General features: G+C 45.0%; 1 protein-coding gene across 7 annotated transcripts in view; it reads left to right on the top strand.

The window, feature by feature from the left end:
- The window catches only part of NRG2 (neuregulin 2), a 180,370-nt gene that overhangs the window by 107,068 nt on the left and 49,662 nt on the right, over positions 1-23,640 (top strand). For 4 of the 7 annotated variants that reach the window (XM_068959237.1, XM_068959235.1, XM_068959236.1 and 1 more), the window contains exons 2-3: positions 2,857-3,028; positions 14,636-14,754. In XM_068959237.1, coding sequence (XP_068815338.1) covers positions 2,857-3,028; positions 14,636-14,754 — 291 coding nt within the window. Of the gene's footprint in view, positions 1-2,856; positions 3,029-14,635; positions 14,755-18,820; positions 18,887-23,640 lie in introns of all 7 variants that reach the window. The other 3 variants (XM_068959234.1, XM_068959232.1, XM_068959233.1) reach the window with 1 other exon arrangement.

Raw genomic sequence — 23,640 nt, 5'->3', positions numbered from 1 at the left:
GATTCACCTTTAACTGGCTTGTCTGATTCAACAGGAGAATTACAGTCCATGAAGTGTGGCTTGCAAGCTGAACGCATGCTCTAGGTTCCTTTCCTTACTGTAGTAAGGCACCTGAAGATAGTCAATTTGGGAAGGAAACATGTTCTCCTCCTTCATGTTTTTCTGGGTGAGACTCTCTTTGCTGGAAGGGTGCGATGCAGGCAAAGCCCCTGCCCCATGTGATTCTTACACCAGTGTCAGCTCTGTCTCTGCCAAACCAGCTGTAAGTCACTCTAGGCCTGCCTATTTATTAATATGGTGCGAGTTATCACTGGTGGCTGAGAACACACTGAAGTGGGAGAGAGGCCTGTGTGGGGTTAGATGAAATACAGTTCATGGAGGTGGTGGGGGGAACTGGGAAAGAGAGGTCTTGGGAGCTTTCTTGCTTGTCCTTGGCCCCGTCCTTCAGTGATCTCAAGGTCTCTGGGCTTTGGACTGCTCTTTCCAGCATTTTCTGTGGAGAGGGGCAGGGCTGACAGACTTTTCTCCCAGGCCATGCTACCTGTTTCATACTGCTAGAAACCACAGCCCAGAAATAATAGGAAGCAGATGCACCAATGTCAAGGTCAAGACCTTGGGGAAATGTATGCTGTTTAAATGCTACAGAGTGACCTTAGTGTACAATAGAAGCCAATGCACGCACATTCACACAAAATAAATATTTGATAGAATCTATTTTTCTATTCCCCAGAATGACCGCTATAAAAGCAAGGTCCTGGTTACCTTCCAGGCTTTCCACGAACAGTGTTCTTAGGAGAGATGAGCTCTCTTCTTCATTCATTGCCTTCCCGCTCTTTTAGGTGACCCATTGTCAAGCAAGGATCGGGGATATTGGCTTTGCAAAACCCAAGGCACCTTAGATTTTCGCAGAACTCCTAACATTTAGGAAAAGCTGAAGATATTTTTGTTCTGGAGTCTCTTGCTCTGTTACAAGGCACAGTGACCGGAGAAACAGTACACGTCTTCAGTGCACAGCCCAAAGTGATTGTCTGTAGGTTTCTAAGCTATTTTTTGTGCTGTCCATGCCCCGTTACCACATGTCCAGCCATCCCCATCCTGTTACCAGTGGCATAGGTTTCTAGTGAGCCTGCAGCAGGCATGGGAGTGCAGAAATAACAGTATGGAAAAAATATTTGATGCGACTTGTTCTCTCTTTCTTAGTGTACTAAACATGTTTCCTTTGCACTTCTGGATCATATTGGCTTCTGTGCCTTGAAACCAGTGTAGCTGTGTAGCTTAGAGCCAGCTGAAGGTCAGGGGTGAGGGGGACCAGATCTGCCGTGTTACCCTCTCAGGCACTGCTGAGCACTTCATATCTGATGATCACAGAAGTCTCTGGGTTTGCCATTCAGTCACTGTTAGCTTTGCCCAGCTAATTCCTGTTACCCTGAACTGTTTCATTTCTATCCATGTTTACATCTTTTCAGTTAAGAACAATTTAGCTTTTAGTCCCCTCACACATAAAACAAAGGAATATGAGAGTTGTCAGAATTTCCTGCCAAGTGCGCATATGCCTGTTGATTGCTGTGCTTTTTATTTCTTTTGTGTAAGATCACCTTCAGTGAAAACAGTCTTTAAATAAAACCAACCTACGATTATTTAGCTTGGCAAGAAGAATGAGAGGAGAAATACAAAGGTCTATAAAATAGTGATTGTGCTAATGAAACCCATCCGGTTCCTCCTCCTTTTATTGCTTTCCCTTATCACAAGATCAGAATGCACTAAGCAATTAAAAGACAACCAGTGCATATTTGGCAGAGGAAATACTTTATCTGTAACACGTCTTAGACAAGTGGAAACCATTATTACCAATATTCTTAAGGCAAAAGAACTTACTATTTTCTTTTTTAGGGTTATATCTGAGAAAGAAAAAAGGAACTGTAAAAACGCAGATCTGTCAGTTGAAAGAAAAATTGCAAGCCTGCTAATCTTTGCATGTCAGGTATATTAGGAAGCCTGGCAGGGAATGGTAAGCAGCCTCTCTTTCTGCTGCTTCATGTTCCAGGTTCATGGTAAAATCATCTCTCTGAAACATCCAGCAAAGGTCATCTGCCATGTTTCAGACTAGAAGGACTGATGACCTAACTGTCGTTGGTGTTCCTAAGACCTTTTTAAAAGACTTTATTCTTCCACATTTCTAACTGTGACCTGAAGAATTGCTGTCCCTCCTTCCTCATCTTTTGCACAGATAGGTTTTCATTTCAGCCCTTCTGAGTGGCCATTGCTTTGCTGCTAACGCTGTCACACTGAATGACCTTCTGTCTTAGCAGCTTTTCCTCCCTGAGGATGTTTCAGTCCTCTCAGCAGCATAGGGTGGTATAGAGCGAGTGCCTGGCTCATATAGGCAGGCACAGGAGCATCCACGACACACACAGATGGAAGGAGAGGGAATGACTTCCTGTGGCCCCTCTCTTCTCCCTCTGTAGCAAAACGCTCTGGCTGTGATTGGTGGGGGCTGTGGGATTGGCAGCCTGTCCGTCAGCAACAACAGAGGTAAAGGAGACGCTGGTAATCACAGGCAGCAATGGCAGGATGGAGAGAATATTAATCTCCAGAGAGCTTGAGCTCGAGCAACCCTGGCTCCAGCCTGGCTTGAGAGCGCTGAAGAGCAGAGCAAACCCCTACTTTAGCAGGAGATACACAGGGCCTGCCTGTGCTGGTAAGACCTGGGGTAGCTGCACGGGCCCACGCCTGCTGTCACACAGCATTTGCTCAGCAGTGGAGACAGCCCACACATATTTTTCAAGGGAAGGGGCTCACATTGGCACAGCCTCTGAAAGAGGCAGGTTTCACATTGTCTGGTTTCTGTCTTTGTAGCTGTCCCTCCCAAACTGAAGAAACTGAAGAGCCCGAATGTTCACGTTGGTGAAAAGATTTCACTGAAATGTGAGGCGACTGCTGGCAACCCTCAGCCCTCCTACAAATGGTTTAAAGATGGCAAGGAGCTGAAGAAGAGTAAAGACATTCGGATCAAATATGGGAATGGCAAGTAAGTATGCTACATGGCTGCTCTGTCTCTGCTAACTAATGCTGAGTGCCTGGGTACGGGCAGGGAGGGGCATCCTCCACAAGGTTCCCATGTTGCTAGAGGTAGTGCTGTGCTCTCTGAGCTAAACTCTCCTGAGATGCTTTCTCGAAGTCACGGGGCAAAAGCAGGCTATTTAGTGCGCTCAGGAGACTGAGAGAGATTCAGGCACTGTTTCTCCTAACTACCAGACCCCATGTCCCATACAGTGGGTGGGGAGAGAGGAGCAAGGAAGGCACAAGACAGACATCAAGTTTATAGGATGGGAATCTCCTCATTTAGCAGGTTTCATTAGATTGTACCTGTAAAACATTGTACCTAAAGTGGGGAGCGACTTCAGCTCTCTGTGCTTTGGAGACCTCATCACTACCTTCTTTTGCGAAACGGTTTGCTTTAGAAAAATGGTTGAGAAAGTTACGTGTATCAATAAACTGTTGTCCATTTGGGAAGTTCCATGACTAGGCCCCACAGCAGGCCATAGCTGGAAGTGGCAACTTATCTGAGATAGCAAGTACATTGAAGTATTTAAAGGAAAATATTTCCCTTGACAGTTTCTTCATGTATAATGCTGCAAAACCAAACAACTAACTGGGGAGTGGGAAATAGCTGCAGAGATCTGACCAGAAAGAGGAACCAGGGAAGAGAGGGTCTCACTGGAAATTGATTTAATTTGATCCATGCTGATATTTTTCAAGACCATATACTTACATATGTTATATTCTAAAATTATTACGCAATTGTGACTATGCTTAGATTCATATATCTTCACCTAGCCAGTAACAAAACCAGCTTGCAACTCTCTGTTACCTTGGCAATGTTAAAACTAATTCTTTGGCTGTATATTTAAAAGAAAGCTAATCTCTTCTCATTATGGAGAATGGAGTTGGCTTTCATTTAAATGTCACCCCTAAAATGATTATCCTATAAGTGCAGAAAGATTAGTAGCAGTTTTGGGACAAGGCAGAGAGGTTCTCAGTAGAAAGTTTAGGCTAGAAACATTAGCAGAGCCACAGTAACTGAATTGTAGTGAGTGGATGCTATCTGCTCAGGAAACACTGTTTAGGCTCACAGACAACAGAGGGAGGGCAGAAACGTGCCTACCTCTTTGCTTTGTTCTCTGAAGGATCTCTGTGCCCCTTGTTAACATCATGTCCCTAGTCTGACTTGATTCTGTTTTGCCGATGAGGATTTGAAGCAAGGATGCCCTGAAGGAAGTGTCTGTATCACCTGCTGCAGCCCGATATGGAAAACGTACAGAACCATCCTGCACAGATGCTGCATTGCTGCAGGCAGGCAGTGTGTGGGCCCCCTGAGTTTGCTGCCACTGGGGTCTCTGCAATACACCTTACGACATTGTGTCTCTCAGATCCAGAAAGCGATCAACCCTGACTCAAGCACCCAGGAAACCTCCCTGGGGATGGATCCTGGCTCTTGCCAGCAGCTCTTCTGGTAGCATTACACTACCATGCTCTCTTAGCTCACAGGATTTTCCTTGCCTCTGGGGCACCTCCTGTCCAATATTAAGCTATAACAGTATGGCATTCCACCCACAGTGTCGCTGGGATGGAGAGGGGACACAGAATCCCTGGAGCAGGGACACAGGCATATGGAAGAAGATTGATCCTCTTTCCTCAACTGCAGGTCGTAATTTTGCATTTACTAATTTCCATGGCAACATGTTGGCTCACAACCCACCAGTGACAGGCTAAAAACATGTTGTGCGCTAGAAGTGATGCCTGCTGGCAAAATAAGCCTAAGGATAAACATTTTAAAGAAAGTTGAGCACCTGCCTCCCCCAGTGTCTGAGGCCCTCTCAGCAGCAACGGTGCTAGCCCCAAAGGGTTCTCGGTTGATCTGCCCCACCAAATCACTTCCCATCCCTGCCTCTGCTCTCTATTTCTGTTAAAGTATACCATTAAGCAGGCAAGTTGCTTGTGCAGAGCAGAAGCCTGGCCACTGAGGCTGGGTTCAAGCAGCTGTCCAGCCCCTTGCCCTGAGGTGCTAAACCTTTGCCCATTGTTAAGCAGACGGTGGTGGAGGACCACTTCTCCAAGCAGATCTGGGTGAGTAACAGTCCGTGCATACCCAGTCGGAATTCTTAGCTTCAGGCTCTCCACTGAGTTTGCTTCAGGATCTCCACTTTTGTCTCAGTGCTTTAAAATACCTTGAAGGCAGAGTGCTTGCTGTGATATGGACTGCCTCCTTCTGGACTTGGCTGCAAGCAAAAAAGCAGATTAAAAATTGCTCTGTGCTAATGCAGGCTGAGGATTGAGGGAGCAACTTTGCCTATCTCTGTTAAGCAGCTAGCGGGGCTGTTACTGGAGGAACTCCAGCAAGTTAGGAGGAGACTCCAGTGAAGGAGAGGCATCCTAAACTATTAAGCTTAGGAAAAAGGTCTTACTAGATGATGATTAGTTCAAGAGTAACAGCATTTATGTACCTGGCTTCACTTAGAGATAATGCTGATTTCCAGCTAATCCTCTGTTCTGAATAAAATGGGGTTTCCAAAGGGCTAGAACTGAGGCAGAGTATTGGCAAGGGACTTTCACTGGGAAAGTATACCTGGGAAAAAGCGTCATGGTCTCTACAGCACCTGCTTAGGTGCACAGGATCATTTATTTAAGAGTTTGATCCAAAGACGTATTAGATTTGCCTGCTGGAGCCAGGGAGAATGAGCCCTGCCAGGATGTGGAGGCGTTGTCCATAGTGTTTCCCTTGGCCCTGTCAGTCCTCAGCAAAGCTGGGCACAGGTCTGACTCTAACTCTTTGCAGCCCTGCAGTCCTTGGCCAAAATGCAGAGGATTAGGATGGGGAACAGGAAGCATGCAGTTGCCGTCTGTGACTGGTGCCCCTACTGCTCTCTGCCTCAGTTTCTTTCCTGTAGAATGGAAAGTGCCCTTGGTATTAAAAAAATCCTGAAATCTCTGGCTAAGAAGGGTGGATGAAGCCTCTTTTTGCCCTGATATGACCAATTTTTTATGTGATCCCATTGGAATTCATAGAATTGGAAATCTCTTCAAAAATAAGGGAAGAGTTTGTTGTAAGGAGGAGAAGAGCAGTTAAGTGCATGTCAGCTCTTCAGCTTTTCCATCAATAACATTTCCTCTTTTTTCAAACTTACCTGCACAAATTCCTATCCCATCACCAAGGCAGTCATTTTTTCAGCGAGTATTTGCTGGAGGGAGGGGAAAAATTCTGATTCTTCCTTTCTGAACTGCATGTTCCCTCTGTAATTAGGAACAGGTTGGGGCAAGCCTGGCTTGCGCAGAAAGGAAACTTCTCTTAAAGGTGGAAGAAATTATTTCGTGGAGTTTTATCTCCTGCTCAATTTGAATAAAACATAGTTGTTGGAGACCTAGAGAAATTACCCAGAAAAAATATACACAGTAGTGAAAGCACAGTGAAGTGAGAGACACTCTCTCTCTCTCTCTCTCTCCCCGCCCCCTCTCTCTCTCTCTCCCTCTCTCTCTCTCTCTCTCTCATCTACCAGAGAGATACTTTTTTCTGCTGAGTGCATCTGAGATCTGATCTGGGCTGCTGGGTCCAAAGAAGTTAAGGCTAAGTTTTGAATCTCTGACTGTCCTGGCAAACAGTTGAATGACAACTATAGAGAGAGTCAAGGGAGCTTCCATTTGCTGAAATGTAGGGAACCTAACTCTGCCATTGTTTGTTACTTGCTCATTGCTCAGCCCTTAGACAAGTAGATTGTCAATTGAAGTCAGAGGGGATCCGAGGGCCTGGTGGTCTCCTAGCTATAGCTGTCTTTACAGCCTCTTCTCTTTATATGTTTTCTAAACAAGAATGAACACTGGGATGATGAAGTAGGGATATCATTAGATTGGAGAGGGTTGGCAGTTCAGTTTGGGACAGGCTGACCATATAACCTCCCTTGGGAGTACTGCCCTACTTTCAGTATCACCAGGAATCCCTATTGTTAGCTTGTAAGTGGAGCCAAGGGATGCCCTCCTCTCCTATTTCTGTACAGTAGTCCCTCAGGCAACGCCACTTGGGGCAGATTCATTGCTGAGGTCTTCCTTGCAGAGCTCCCTGCTGTAGATTTTTCCCCACCCACAATGAATGGGGCTGTGGTCTTCCTTGTACAGCTCACTGCTTTGGAATGAAGGCAAAAAAATAATAATGCCAAAGCAGCAGGGGAAAGAGAGTGCCAATAAAGATAAATGATTTCCTAATTAAGCCTGGAGACAAGGAGGGGCAGAGAACTGTTGAAGCCTTGTGGGAGCCAGAGTGAACCCAAGCAGGCTATACCACCACTCTGGCAGGGGTCTTCAGGCTGACATTTTTAAACAAAAGAAAAAGCTCATTTGACAATGGATCTTGCAAGAGCAATTCCAGATGCCTTGAAGCTAAGACTCTTCTCACACACCGGTGTTGTTATAATCACCAGGGGAGCTTCTGTCTTGCTAACTCTCACAATGTCATTATAAGTCTCCGATATTTGGGATTTGGTTTTAGCTGCTGAAGTCACTTTATTGGAGGAGGATGTGGAAGACAGCATCTCCTTTGTTTGCCTGTTTGTTTTTAAGGAGATGATGGACATCATTTTGGCCAATGCACCTGGGACTGAACCAGGGAACTTGAGAACTGAAAGCACAACCAGTTGGGTCTTGAGCTGGAACAACCTACAAAGCTTGCAAGTTGGGGCTCCTTAGAGATTCAGGGAATGGGCATTTGATCAAACACAACTGAGTTACAGTGGCTAACAAGTTATGACCAGATACTATGCTGCTTTAACTGATGGCACATGCAAACTTAGCCATGGAAAGAGGTTTATATGCTTAAATTTTGCTTTTTTTTTTTTCCCTAGTGATGTTAGCTGGTCAAATAAAAGGTATTTCCTCTCGCTATAGTCCTTATAGTCCTACTGCAGTTGCAAAATGTCACAGATTAGCTTGAAGCATTCTTGTTGAGACATGAGCTAAAATCACATTCATTACAGTTTAACTTAAAATGCTTTACCTAGCACTTAGAGGAGGATAGCTGGGGCCAGGGCTGAGACGTGCATGCAGTTCATCTGAGACAGTGCATTGCATACCTACAGTCAAGAATTTGCCAAGTGTCCCTACATTTCACAGATCAGGCACAAGCAAGGGTCTGTAACGTGCGCTCACCAATTGCAGAAAAAAAGGCTCAGGAAAAAAGAATGACCTGGCTTGCATCCCAAAGACGTCACAGTCAGAAAAGAGCCTCAAAACTGTAACTGAATCACTTGCACAACCCTGTGCAATAACATGTTGATACCTTTTGCAGAGGTTTTGGAGAGATGGCTCTCTGCCCTCTTGAAGGTGTCAACCCTTTCCCATGACCTTTTATCTTCTCACACAAATGCTTTCCCCTAATCTGAATATTTGCAGCCTGGCTCTGCTCATCTTCATTCCAGTGCTATTCCGTACAGGTTCCCCACAACCCACAGCTTTTAGCATGGTACCTCCCTTTCTTCCTCCCCAGATTCTTTTAAAACTACTTAGCTTTGCTTTCAAGGCCCTTCCCAGCCTTCTTCACCCCTTCTCACAATATCTGAAGTTTTGTTTCTACCTCTGATTTGCCCATCCTATTAGCTATGGAATATATCCTGATATAGTTTCCGTCTATATTTAGGTCATCTACTTTTTGGGATAGTGAGGTATCTTTTTCACATAGGGTTCTGTGAGGGCCCTGACTCTGGGAAGGATGCTAATGTGCTGCTGTGAGATATAATAAGCAGGGACGTACCCTGAGCCTGCCTCAGAATACTGCTCCAGGATCTTCATCCTTTCAAAGGTATTCAAATCCTGGCGTTGAGGTTTGAGGAAAATCCTTCAAAATATTTGTGGGATGGATCAGTTGCCTTTAATTCCAGGAGAAGTAACACGAGGGAGCCTGCTCTCATAACAGGACTGTATGTCAGCCTGAAACCCAAAACACAGCCATTGCATATTTATTGAATTCACGCCCTGGCAGCTGCCACAGACTTGTCAGGCACGGAGAACAGTAGCGCATGGAGGTTTGCCTCTCAACAGACAGGCCACAAAGTCCACCATGGGGAATGGTGTGCAGCTGCATTACACTGCCTCTCTCGCTCCACACCTTCTCATCACAGGAATATCCACGGCAGTTCCAAGATGCAGCTAAGTGCAGAATTTGAGGATGGAGGGGGGGTTGCACAAGTGACCCTGCTCTTTGGAACGTACTTATCGATCTTTTCCCCTTTTGTTGACGCTGCGTGACCCAGGACTCTTGCTCTCAGACCAGCGTCAGTGTCAGCTCTGCAGAGTGAGAACTGGTCGAGTCTTCCTTTTAAAATCAGCCTGTCCCAAGACTGGGCACAGAGAGAGAACAGGACTGCTGAGCAAATCTGCTTTTCAGGTTAGAACAGTACTTTAATGTGGGGTGATAGGGGTAGGAGAGAGCAGGCAGAGGGGGTCAGGGGATGCTTGGTGCCATGTCATGGGCATCCACAAGGACATTAGCTGTCTCCCATGCCTGCTTCTCCTACTGTCCCAGCAGGTCTGACAATGAGTGGGGCAGATGATGGTATAAGGGGAGGAGAAATGAGGATTTCGCCCACACAGCGGAGATGGTGACTGAGCTGAAAAATCTGAACCTTCCTATTCTTTCCTCTGTTATTTGATTGCTTTGACTGAGGTTTTTTTTTTTCTTTTCTTTTCTTTCTTTCCCATTTGCTGTTTCTGTAGCTAATCCTAAGCTAGCCAGCTCATGTCCTAGAGTTCATAGCAGCCAACACAGGCCATGCAGCTGCGTGCTGTTCTTAAGCACTGCAAGGCATTGCTGGCTTGCCCAGCTCTGTTGTGTCTCTCTATAACTGAAGAGTAGGGTGGTTCCTATCTCCCTGTACAGGGGAGACGATGTGCCTGGCTGCCAGTTGCCTCCTTCCTAGCAGAGGTGCTTTCCCATGGCCAGCTCCACTCTGTGCTTTGCATTGCAATGATCTCTTCTGCTTGATTTATCCTGCTGCTTGCTGGGGAAGGGGAACATGTTCTCCAAGGCCAGGGTGCTGATAGCCCCTGCTCTAAGTAATGGAGCTACTTGATCTGTGACAGTAGTCAGACAATACTTGACTGTTCTGACTCTTCTGAATCTTCATCATTAACCTGCTCTCTCAGGACAAACTTGCCATCATGCAGAATGCCAGTACAACACATAGGCACCAATTAAATCTTTGGCAGGAGTGTAAGCATTACACATGCTGCAGTGCTGACCTTTCTGCTCTCTGCAATATTGGTGCTGGCTCTCTGTTCAAACAGAGAGGAGTGGAGTTAATATGTAACCACAGCAGTTTATTCAGTGTGTCCTTTGCAAGGGTCATGTTTGGGAATTTCCTTTTCCTAGGATCTCAGGTGTGTTTAATATATACAATGATCTTCATAGCCAGTTTCGGGGGACGTATAGTATAGTCTTCAATTTCTTTTCTTCAGCTAATTCCTTGATTTCTTTATTCTTTATGCATTAGCTACCCTATTTTTAGAAGACTAATAAAATATTACAGTAGTAATAATCCTAGAGATATTTTTGTCTTTAAAGATGCTGAAGTAGTTGAGCTTGCACAGGGATCACTGACGACTCAGTGAAATTGAGGTATCTCTGAGGCAGTGAGCAGCAGCTACTTTCCTGCTCACTCACTCTTGAGATGAATGGCTTTGAGAGGAGGTGACCTGAAGAGAAGGTCCTATTTCCATTTGGAAGTAGGAAGAGGAGAAAAATGATTCAGACTTGACCAAAGTGCTGATGGGAACATCAGTCCTGGAGGCCACCCTTCTGGGCCAAAATATGACAGGATCTTTGTGTAGGTCTCATCCCTCTTTTCCTGTTGTAGTCCAGAGATTGGCACTCCAGAGGGTGATTTACTCATCACTCCAAACTCTCCTCTGAGGAACTCTTTCTCTTGGCTGGAAAGGTATTTTAGGGGACCATCTTCTGGCCGGGCTGAAGGTCTCCTTGTGAATCCTATCCCCCAGAGTTTGCAGACACCATATTCACCATGGCTTACTTCTCCACTGGCACTACAGGAGATAATTAGTGCATGGCGAAGTCATAGGGGCTGAGGGTCAGAAAACACAATGAGGCAGATTTTCCCCTGGAGTAAAAAAATGTCAACAGAGTTGCACTGCAGTGAAATGATGGGATCTGTCAGTGACCCTGGCCCTTTCACTGAATAAACAGCCTGGGACAGCGCCTTCCTCCAGAAGAATGGCATTGTCTGACAGGCAGGCACCCTGTGAATGCACAAGGCAGGGCTTTCCCAAGGGTTAGTGTCCCCAAAGAAACACACTGCTCAGAAGAGCAGCAGGGGACCTGATACATAATTCCCCATAGTGCTACTCTTTGATATTACTTTAAAAGCATACCTCAGCCCTTAAATGAACATAGAATCTGCCCTTGGAGACAGGAGGAGGAATAATTTGAAATATCAATTTCCTAAGCAGTTTTGCAGTAGTTCAGATACACCTGAAGGCAGTAATATAGAACCAGAGGTAGACTGGTCATGTTTCCCTTTGCAACACAGGGATTAGGCAAAGTCTAACCTCTGTTAGATCTGTCCACAGTTCTTCTAGTGCACAAGCACTATCTATGTGAATTAAAAGATGCACAACTAATACTGTGAAACAAGGCACTTATCTGGCTGTTTCAGTGCTATCTGGAATAGGGAAATTCCCATTGCTGTGGCTATGCTCGGCATCAAAACTCGTCTTCCTTGTATCCTTTATCTCTCTCTTCTAAGTCTGTGACCAGACATTAAACAGCATAGTACTGAGACCAGGAGGAACTACATTGATCTGGGAATGGTATATGAAAAGCAAGAAAAAAACTCTTGATTTTTCAAGGTATTCATGCTAAAAAAAACTAGGCGAATTTCACAAACTGTGGTAGAAAATAAAAATAAGCTGTTTTGACAGTGCAACAGTCTTGTGCATTAAAACAAAGTAAGTCTCTTTGGTGTCACCTTGACGTTGACGTTCTATAAATAAGAGCACTGCTTTTTATTCTGCTTACATTCACCCGCAGTTCCAGGTAGAAGATCAAATGTCTCTTATCCTGTTCTTGGAGATGAAACTGTCAAGCATGGCCCCTTTCATTAGCCTTTTGTGTCAGTAATAACGTACTAATTTCTATCTTTGGGACTTGAAAACCTTTGTCTGCAAAAGATCGTGTACCTAGGTGATATTTTAATGCTGTAGTGGATTTTTCCAGGTACTGTACACGGTGAAACGTGCTGTGCGCATGAGATTGAGGTGCAACCAATAATCATCAGAATATCTGTCTTCCGGAAGCTAAAGGCAGCATGTTCATTAACACTTTCAGCTCTGCACCAGCAGATGTCCAAGCATGACAGTGTGCAAGGGTGGTGCTCTCTGGAAGGCTCTCAGTTATAGCCTCAGTCTTCAAAATTGCCTAGGAATCCATGTCTTGCTGCTTTCAGCATGTGCTGCCTTACTCATTGGTTACACCTTGCAGCTATAGCTGCTAGCATGGCATAGCAGTGGTTTAGAAAACAAATGGCATATTCTGTTAATAAGGGTTAAGATAGTTCAGAGAAACTAATGGCTTTGCTGGGATCAGTCGTCTTGGAGTTTTATGCAGCAGTGCTAAGAGCCTGCCTTGCCTGTCTGCCAAGTGTTGCTACATCTATCTTTGTGAAGGGAGGGGAACATGGTCCTGGGCTCAGATGCTCCAGCCTAACAGTGTTAACTCCCTTCATCAGGTATCCCTAACACCTCCCTAGCAAGATGCAGCAACCAGCTGTTGCCAGGCAGCAACAGGTCCTGGAGGCCCTTAAATGCTTTGCTGTCTCATGTGCTGCTGAATTCCTAGGCGTCACAACAGCGAGGACCACAATGCTGTTGCAGGTGACCCTCTGAAACTTGAGAAAATGCAGAGGTGTTTATAGTATTGGGAGCCAAGAAAGCTGTGCACCTCTGTGAATCAGCCTGCTTATTTAGGCACCCATATTTGAACTCGTTGGCCAAGATAACAGACTTTGCAGCAGATTGCTGGAAACCTAGGATTAGAGGGATTCAAGAGATCTCTGCACACTATCAACATTCATTTAAAAATTGCTCTGCACGGGGCCTATACTTGACCACATCCTGTAAAATAGGGCAGTGCCTGTGTCCTGGAAGGTGTACCGAGTCCTCTTCGAGTGCATCTAGTTTACTAATATGACTAGTGAGATGTTCACGCTGTGTCCTTGTGCCTTGGCTCTCAATAGAAGTAGCATGTTAGGATGTTAAAAGAATGTTAGTGCATTTCTGTGAAAGACTTCCTATGGATTTGGTGGATTATGCTTTGCACAGCCCAGAGAAAAGTCTTTTTCAGATGACACATGTAACGTTGGAAGTATTTCCAGAGCTAATTATTATTTTCCACATAAAAGGAATTTTATTTGCCCTCAGTGATGTAGGCCCCTGGGACCTCTTTCTAAAGTGTTCCCAAGACTCTAAATACAGTGACTGTATAACACAGACCTGAGACAACAGCTTAGGGTAGAAAGCAAAGATATTCTTTCCATAAGAGAACACAGGATGGCACTCCCACTGTGGTCTCACGAGTAACCGCTGCTGTGTGCTAAAGGCTCCCAAAGCAACTCTGGTGAATTAGTTAACAAAAGATTTTGCCTATTAATCAGAGAGACATTCCAGAGAATGAGACATCAATCCTACCCTGTGGGAAAGGCAACACTCTTTTTCTTTGTAGCACCTGAACTGTTCTGCCACAGAGCTGCTTCCATTCCCATTAAGCATGCAGCACATGTTGTTGTAAGGTAACACAAGCAGTCATCATGTACAACATCTGCTGTTTCCGGGTACTTCTGGCCAATATCAGTAAGATGATCGTGTGGATTTCAGCCCCTACGTTTGTACTGCCCTAGAGCGTGCATATTCTGGGGAGTCAAAGTGCCCTAATCATTGGCCTGGATAAAGCTACAAGCTAGTTGTTGAGGTCAAGTCATGAGACTTTGATTTGCATGCTGGAAAATGATGAGTTCCCTCTCCCTGTCATGGTCATGACATGTGTTTGCATTCAAGCGTACTGCACTGCAAAATGCTGCTGGTGAGGAACTCCATACCTGATAGACTGCTTTCACTCCTTGCAGAAGAAGGTGTGAAATATGTGGCTCATTTCCACATCTCCTTCTTGCAGGTGGAGCCTGCTGTTCATCACTGAAGTCACCTTCACACAGAGCAGAAAGTCTGTGTTCCGGGATGCTGGAACTCCTGGGATCAAAAACCTCATGAGACGTTCCGACTTTGTGCATGGTCTGTCGGAGAATGAGATTAGATATCAGACCAAACTGTAGCATCAGGCTAAGGGCAATGTTGTTCAGTTCTGATTCAGAGGGAGGCATCTCTTAGGAAATCACAGTGATTGAGATTCCGGGGAAGGGGCTCATACAGATCCTGACTAGGCTGGAGCCTGTTCAGCTTGCAAGGTCAGACTGCCCATCTGCTCAAGATGAGATGACCTAGGAGGCAATGTGCCAGGGTCAGGAATGGCTATCAGTTCATGAAGATGGTTAGCAATTTAATAAGAAATGTCTGCTGTACTTTTCAACAGAAAGATTTCCAGACTGCAGTTCAACAAGGTGAAGCTGGAAGATGCTGGGGAGTACAGCTGCGAAGCGGAGAACGTTTTAGGGAAAGACACCGCAAAAGGCAGCCTGAATGTGAAAAGTGGTAAGTTAGAAACCAGCAAATGTCTCAAGCTGTCTGCCATTCAAGCAGAAAGCAGGAGGTTCTGCACATGATCCATCTTGTATTTTGTTTCATGCTTTCAGTATATCAAGTAAAATAATCTTGGGAGATAAGAAAAATGCAGCTTAGCATAAATGTTTATCTTTGTTATATGTCACTGGCAATGTGATTGATTTACTTTTTAAATAAACTTACAGGCTACATATTTTTTTTAAAGGGAGAAGGAGGAAAGAAAGCTGGTGGGCTTGATGTTTTCTTTTTTTTAAAGAATTTCTGAGAAGCAAAACTCAACAGAAGACAAAAAATTAAACCATAGCTTTGTGATGAGTGAAGTTGCTTCTGATTTTCATCCTAGAATGTGTGCTCCATCTCTTAGAGCTCAGCAGATGGAGTCTGAAGTTAGGTGGTTTTATTATCTTGGGCATCATAATTATATTGCTTAACATGATGGTTTAGGTGCACCCTCCAGCTCAGAAAGTCCCTAAAGTGATTGCCAGAAGCTTGGAGGGTACAACTCAGGGAGCGATGACTGTATAAATCCTATTTCCTAAGCTCTTTCTCCCACCAGTCACAGCAGGCCACTGAACCAGCCGAGGCTCTGCGCTAGCAGCCCTTCAGTGAGGCACAGTTTCTCTGTTGTTGTTCTCTTATTAGCATTAGTCACATATGAAGGCAGGTAGCTTTGTCCTGCTGTTTTATTTCTCTATTAACCTCTGCCTCAGCAGTGTTTGCAGTCCTGAATCATTATTTTGTGAAGCTGGAGTGTCACGCAGCTTCCCCTTCAGTTAGTCCACCTGTAAAAGACCAGTGCTACACCTACTTGCAAAGGGCTCCAGAGGTGAAAGGCAGTTCATGTTCAAACCTTCTGTCTATGAAGTTAGCCCTAAAGATCTGCTATGTTTTTTTGCCAGTTGTTATAGAAAAGATGTCCAGAGTTAGCTGACTGAGGCAGTGCCTGTCCTTTCTCCCGTCTCATGCTCTGCCTGTCCAATTGCAGTGTAAACTATTCCTGTTTCAATTGAGAGCTGCCTGCGCAAGATCTGCCATGGAGCATGCAGGAGCAGTTCACACCTGCAAACAGAACTCTGTCCATGTCCTCCCCTATCATTAGCAATACTTTTTCACAAGAGAAAGCGTGTCTGATTGAGCAGCGCTCTCATCCGGCACAGTTCTTATGGTACCAGGAAAATGCAGATCAGGCCACTGCAACTTTATACTACATCTTCCTGCATATGCAAATAATGGTTGCATTTGACAGTGTATAAGTCCTCCTCCACAGGGAGGTTTGCTATCTGGCAAGGACAGGAGCAAGTGATCGCTCTCACTTGGGTCTTGAGGACACAAGGGAGGACACATCTGAGCTGCCCACCAATGTGTAAAGACTAGTAAAGCAATGAAGAGACCCAAACATCTGGCCTGTACCTTTGCCTAAAAGCTGCAGGCTGTAAGGCACTGAAGATCTAATAGACAGAAGATTGCATGGTATGCCCCACTGTGACTTCGTCTTGATTGATCCATTCTCTAAGCTGCCTTATAAATCTGCCTTTGGCTTATGACTCTCAGCTTCATGCACACCTTTGGTGCTGCTCTTGTTTGCAGGTCCTCTAGCAGCACAGCAAGCATTTGCAACTGAATGCTAGTTGTAATCTCTTGCAAAGGGAAGATGATAGTGATTACTGCAGGTTTTTGCCACTCTGTCCTCTCCTTTGCACTCCTCTATTGCTTCCCTCTGGAGCTCCCTAGAGCCAAGTATCTTTCATCTGTATCTGTGCACTTCTTCCCCTGGAGTGTCCCTCTTTCCTTCCATGTTGTCCTTACTGCTAAGCTTTCTCATGACCCAGATAGTTTTCCTCACTTCAGTTCTGCAAGCTCCCTTCTTCTATGATATCTTCTAGTAGAAAACTCCAATCTACTTCTCTTCGAATCCGTGTGTGTGCATCCTTCTGTCCCTGCCTGCATTATTCTCTGGGCTCCATAGCACTGATCCTATTGTGACTAAGTCTCAGCGTACTGCTCTGTAAAGAACTCGAAGTCCATAACAATGAATTAGAGTTGAAGTGAGAGCTGGCCCCCCTTGGAGGCGTCCTGTCTTCCCCTGAAGCTCCTTCCAGCTGTTGCTGCTTGTTACTGCCCTGTCCCTGAACCTGGTGTGTCTACCTCTCCTGGGCAGACTGCCTGAGACTGATGCTGTAAGACTTCTGCTGTAAATGTACTTTGTGACCTGACACTTCGCAGTACTATTGGAAACACTGTAATTTTGCTCTGATACTTACAGATGTCTGAATCCAGGCCTGGGAAAAGGTCCTGAGTCAGCACCATTTCTTGTGACTCAGAGACTCAAAGTTTGGGGAAATCGCTGGATACCTCTGTAGGGAGGTAGTATTGCAAGAGGTGGTCCAAGCTGCTTAAGCTCTTGAAGCTTGAGATGAGCATTGTGGAAGAGCAAGGAGCCTACTCAGCTAACTTACTGTTCCCCTTTAGGGGTGCAGAAGCCAGAGATGGAGGCTCTTGAATCCTGACTAGCAGAAGAGAAGTTTGCACGAGATGCTCAGGCACGTGGTGGTGAACATCTGAGGTTCAGTTTCTGTTTGTAACAATTTCTTAGCCTTATGAGGCAGCATTGCCTTTGCAAAGTACTCTTTGGTCTGTTCCACCATCAGTTTTTGGTTTATATCAGCTTCAAAAGAGAGCTATTTCAGTCTTGCAAATCTGTTGCAAATCACTGAGAACACGACAGTAAAAAGAAGTTTTATTTAAAGAGTGGCCACAATGCAGCAACCTGTCGTCACTCAGAAAATGCCCATCATCCAAACCCATCAGCTCATCTCTCCTCTGTAATTCTGGTATTTCTACATAATGCCCAGTACAGAAATAAAAGTTTTCCCTTTGAAAAGCTTTGGGAGGGTGTCACTTTTCTGAGGAAATGCTTCTGAGTTTAGCCAAAACATATTATGCTTTGGCGCTGTTTTCAGAGTCTCATTATTTTGAGGCAAATCAAATGTTTTCTTAGAAAAATTTCCCATTTCCCAGTCCTCTTTATTGAGCAGTCTAATATTGCAAGTGGGACATTGCAAGTGGGAATGAGGGAGCATCTGAAATGTGCCCACTTTAGACTCTTTTTTTCTCATAAAATTTCTAGACAATCCCTTAGCTGAACTCCACCTCCCCATTCCCTTCTCCCTATCTTTGCTAAACACCCCAGGAAAAAACAAGTTTTTTTTTTTTTTAATTCTTTCTGTTTTCTTTTAATTTACCTTTCTCTGGTGCTCTCTCCCCTGTCTTTGAAAGGGTAAATGAAGGCCCTGGTTATGCTGCATGCATAACATGGGTTGCCCTTACTCTCTCCTTGGACAATTTTACACCTTTGTGTGATCATGAGAGGCTTTGATCCAGAACGAGCTGTTGCTGACAGCCAGTTTGCACAGAGCTGGTTTGTGTGGGACTTTTCCTCGTATCCTGGTTTATACGGAGGAAAGCACTATGTGCTCCTTCCTGTATTGCTTTGGGCCATGACCTTCATCTATTTGATATTCCTCCATCTCTTATAAAAGCATTGCTTTATGTTAAAGAACTGCAAACATTTGGAGGGAGTGGAGGTTCATCAGATGATACCATCTTCTCTTAAACTCGCCTTCACGTTTTGCTCATTATTATGTTCCATGATCTCATCTTTGCATCCTCGTGGCCATCAAGGCTAAGAAAACTTCCCACCATTTCACTCCCCATCTTGCCTGGTGAATCCTGAGCTAAGTATCCTAAGCCGTTTCTGCCTTTTTATCATGACAGAGATCCTAATGGCATGAATCTTTTATAGCAAGGGAAATGACCTGCACTGTGCGATCCCCTGCAGGGACACTCGTTTAACTGCCTCTTTTACCTGGTTATCCAAATAAGTGTACTCTAACCAGTACTAACACATCCATAGCTTCCCCAGCCTGTGCCACCCAGCAGCACCTGCTCTCATCCTCCTCCCTGCAATAGCTAAGCCCACCCTTCTCTGGTCAAAATAGATATTTTGTTCACTACTTTCTTACCTTAATTTCCCCAGGAACAACGAAAGCACCACAAGTCTTACCAGCCTCAGAAACTAAAATAGTTGTTATGGAAGAAGAGTGTAAGTACCTCTCCCCCCACTCCCTCCATATAGTTTCTTTCCCTTTATTTGTTTTATTTTTACAAGACATTTTGTGTAATATTTTATTGCTTCCTGGAATCTTCTTTAATTTCTACTTCTCTTTGATCTCCCCCAAAGCCACTGATCTTTCACTAAATCCTTCAAAAGTACAGTTTATGTTGCTGGTATCTAATCTAGAGAGAGGGAGATGATAAGTACTGCAATGGTAACATGAAGAAAATGCTACTTAAAACAGTAGCTAGATTTTAAGTGCTATCAGGTCTTTTAACACCTGGATTTATTGATACTAATAAGTTATACTTGTTAGTTTTTGGTTTAGGCTTTTTTTTTCTTTTGAGTATACGTAAGAAAAACAAAAGAGTCTATAGGAAAGATGAGGAAGGAGACATGAGTCTTCTGAACATAAGTCATAAGAAAAACGCAGAAAATATGGTTGCACCCTGCCATCACATTTTCTCTTAAGCTTCCAGAAGTTGGGAAGAGCTTTCCTGAAATACTTGATTTGATATCATTTGGTGGAAGTACTTTTTAGGATTGCCTTCTATTTGATTGTCATGAGCACAGCAGAAAATTGACTCACAAATATAAAGAGAGTGATGTAAATGAATGCAAATCTAGAAGCCAAGTGCCTTCCATAGGTTCAACTCATTCTGGTATAGGGCATTATTTCTATGATGCAGTCACTATCAGTGACACCTCACAACCCAGACATAGTTAGCACGCTGGACAGCCCATCAGGATCCCATCCAAATGAGCACGCACCCAGAGAGCCTTGGACAAGGCAGTTATTTTAAGATCTGTGCTATATTTCTACTCCAGTTGCTCCTGCAGAGAATTGACAACATAGTTGATGATTATGCCCGTGAGTTGACAATTCTGCCTTGCAGATTTAATACAGAAGTTTTCTGCTTGGAGGGTTGAATCTTTTATGATTTTAAAGGAAACCTGATTTTAGCCTCAGCAAGGCACTGGCCAGGTATCCTTTAACAGCTTTCCTGATTAGAAAGCTACACTTAAAAGTTTACTCTTATGTTGTGCCTAGCCATCCACTATCCTGCTGACATCATATTGAGAAGTAGCAGTGTTAATATAATGACCACACCATTCTCCCTCAGATTTTGCTTTTGTGTTCACTAGCATAGATTCATGCTATATATTTGTATCACTTTAGCTGTATGCAGATTTCACTGAAAGTAGAATTTTAATAATACAGAAGAAACTTGAAAAAATTCTGTGGCCTGCACAGAAGTTTCTCCTTTTGAAAAACTTTTCCCTCTGCTTTGTCAGTGTGGGAATGTCATCCTTGATTGTCTGCTTCTTTTCTTACTGATGTGAAGAGATGGTAAAATCTCCAGAGTTAAAGTGTAACTGCTTTTTTCCTTTATATTCCTTTTTTCTGATCTCTCCAAATGTTACCTGGATAACACGTGCTCCCTCTGATTTTTACATGTAGTCATTGCTAAGCTATCATAGAATTGCACATGGGTATAATATATGGGGGGGAGTAAAGAAGACATTGTGAAATGTGATGAGCTGGAAAGCTACAAGTATCTCATTTTTGTAAAATTCTTACATTTCTTTTAAATACCTATATTTAAAAGCTTATCTGGAACCTGTAGGCTGTCCCACCTCTCATTGTTTCAGGGAGAGACTTTAAATGATCTACTGGGTTTTAAACATAATGTGGAAAAAGCACCTTGTGAACTGGTACTTGGTGGGAACTAGAGCTGGAGCTGCTCAGGAAAGGAAAGTCCTCACTCATGGAACTTCGTCTGCCCTTATATTTGGTCCATGGCTCTGGTGCAAGGCAGGCACATTACCAGTCACACTTTGCAAGGGTCTAAGACCCAGCACCTCAAGAAGCTCATTGTGTTCTCTCTGCAGCCCAGTAATCTCCTTTGGACAAGGAGACAAAAACCTCTCACTCCAGATAGCCCTGTGCCCCACATCTCCTTACTCTTTCTAGCGTATGATTTTTTACTAGCATTTTCCCTGAAGGTCCTAGTTCCTCCCTAGGTGATCTAGCCTTCCTTTGCCTTGGGAACAGGTGTGGGATGTCACATGCTTCCCCCTTGGAGTACAATTAAAGCCTTTTTTAGCACCTCTAAGTGAAGCTGCCAGTGAACGCTTTCTCATCCTGAGTCACTCCTACCTTCCTCCTCTTCTCCAGGAGTCACAGATATCTGGGCCCTGTTGCGTCTTTGCTCACTGGCCTTTGACATAAAGCAGATTTGGACACCAGATAATACTCACAATGCGGGCCAGGTCTCCAAGAGATTCTCTCTCTGCTCTTGGGTAACTTTCTTCTCTGGAAACTTTTTTTTTTTTTTTATACTGCTTTCCATCTCACCACCTTCCAGTGCCTGCCTGGCAGCTGGCACTGGTAGCTAAAGGGCAAAGAGGCAGGATTGTACTACAGGTTCTTCTCAGCATCTATACTGTCATTATGGTGTGCATGCGTTCTACTGTGTCCCTCCCCCTCCCCCCCGCCAGCTGCTGCCCTCCCTGTCTACATGCTGTCTGGAGCAGGGCCTGTGGTTCCCTTTGATGGAGACACTGCTTCATACAGGCCTGGCAGCCTTCATGACAGTATGGAGAAACCCAGGCTTCCATGGTGTTTCTATTGTAGAGACAGTCTCCATACCAGTCTGGACCTGGGACCAAAAACAAAACGTTCAGGAGATCTAGGATCTGTTTGTGCTGCATTTTGAGAGCTGCTTGGATCAAAATCTGCCTTTCATCCTTGCTCTAGCTATGTGGATGCAACCTGGGACGTGCCAGAGGGAAAGCTGGAGTTCCGGGTGCCTCCACTTCAGGGCATGTGCATGGTCATGCGATCCCACTCAGCTTCATTTAGTAGTGTGGACACCTTCAGCTAGAGCCATCTATCAAATGTACCAAGCCAGGCCTTGGAGTGGGATGATGATTGCTAGCCTGGGCACAGAGGTGTATATAGAAGCTTTGGTCCACGTGATCAAACTGGACTTTGACGCCGGATTCAGAAAAGAAATCTCTGGTGCCTGAGAAAACCCTTCCATGATATTGCCTATTTTAGCATGATACGCCATTCTTACACTTTCTTCTCAGTATATGTTTGCTTTAGAGCATTACCAGACTAGAGGAGCCATAGGTTCATTCCAGCATAAAGCTCCCTGTGCTCCTCAGAAAGCACTGGGGCTCTAAAGAGAAGTTGTGCTACTATTCTTAGCAAGAAGTCTGCCTATTCAGCCCAGTAAGTATGAGATAATTGAGGTAGCCTGGTCCGTAGTGAAAAAACATTAAAATAAGTCGCACTGTATGTTTATCATAGGCTTAGACTCTCCATTTGTGTGGTTACAGTGGCTCAGCTCACAGTCAGGAACTTGCAAAGATAGGGTAACTTGATCATGTGTCCTGGTGCTTCAGGAGGTTCCTCTCCACCCAGCTCTCCAGCCTGTCCAGGGCCCTCTGAATGGCAGCCTCCTGGTGTGTCAGTCACTCTTCCCAGTTTTGTCTCATCAGCAAACTTGCTGAGGGTGCACTCTGTCCCTTCCTCCAGGTCAATGATGAATACATTGAACAAGACTGGACCCAGAACTGACCCCTGGGGCACACCGCTAGCTACAGGCCTCCAGCTAGACTCTGCGCCATTCACCACAACCCTCTGAGCTCGGCCATCCAGCCAGTTCTCCATCCACCTCACCGTCCACTCATCTAGCCCACACTTCCTGAGCTTACCTAAGAGGATGTGATGGGAGACAGTGTCCAAAGCCTTGCTCAAGTCCAGGGAGACAACATCCACTGCTCTCCCCTCATCTACCCAGCCAATCATTCCATCCAAGAAGGCTATCAGGTTGGTCAAGCATGATTTCCCTTTGGTGAATCCAAGCTGACTACTCCTGATCACCTTCTTGTCCTCCACATGCTTAGTGATGACCTCCAGGAGGAGCTGTTCCATCCCCTTTCCAGGGATGGAGGTGAGGCTGACAGGCCTGGAGTTTCCTGGCTCCTCCTTCTTGCCCTTTTTGAAGACTGGGGTGACGTTGGTTTTCTTCCAGTCCTCAGGCACCTCTCCTGATCTCCAGGACCTTTCCAAGAGGATGGAGAGTGGCCTAGCGATAACATCCGCCAGCTGCCTCAGCACTCGTGGCTGCATCCCATCAGGGCCCATGGATTTATGGATGTCAAGTCTGGACAAAAGATCTCTAACCTGATCCTCCTTCACCAAGGGAGAGTCTTCCTTTCTCCAGCCTTCCTCTCTTGTCCCCAGGATCTGGAATTCTTGAGGACTGGCCTTAGCAGTGAAGACTGAAGCAAATAAGGCATTCAGTAACTCTGCCTTCTCTATATCCTTTGTTACCAGGGCACCCGCCCCAATCAGCAGCGGGCACACGTTTTCCCTAGTCTTCCTTTTGCCTTGGATGTATTTGAAGAAGGCCTTCTTGTTGTCCTTGACATCCCTTGCCAGATTTCATTCCAAATGGGCCTTAGCCTTCCTCGTCGCATCCCTGCACACTCTAACAGTGTCCCTATATTCCTCCCAAGTGGCCTGTCCCCTTTTCCACACTCTGTGTACTTCCTTCTTCTGCTGGAGTTTTGCCAGGAGTTCCTTGCTCAGCCATGCAGGTCTCCTGCTGAATCCGCTTTGCTCGACTTCTTCCTCAGAGGGATGCACTGATCTTGAGCCTGGAGGAAGTGACGCTTGAAGATTAACCAGCTTTCTTGGACACCCCCCCTTCCTTCTAGGGCCCTAC

This window comes from Struthio camelus, chromosome 13, assembly GCF_040807025.1.
Source record: "Struthio camelus isolate bStrCam1 chromosome 13, bStrCam1.hap1, whole genome shotgun sequence".
NCBI lineage: Eukaryota > Metazoa > Chordata > Aves > Struthioniformes > Struthionidae > Struthio > Struthio camelus.
Note: the sequence above shows the minus strand (reverse complement) of the source record. Positions and strands in the feature narration are given on the sequence as shown.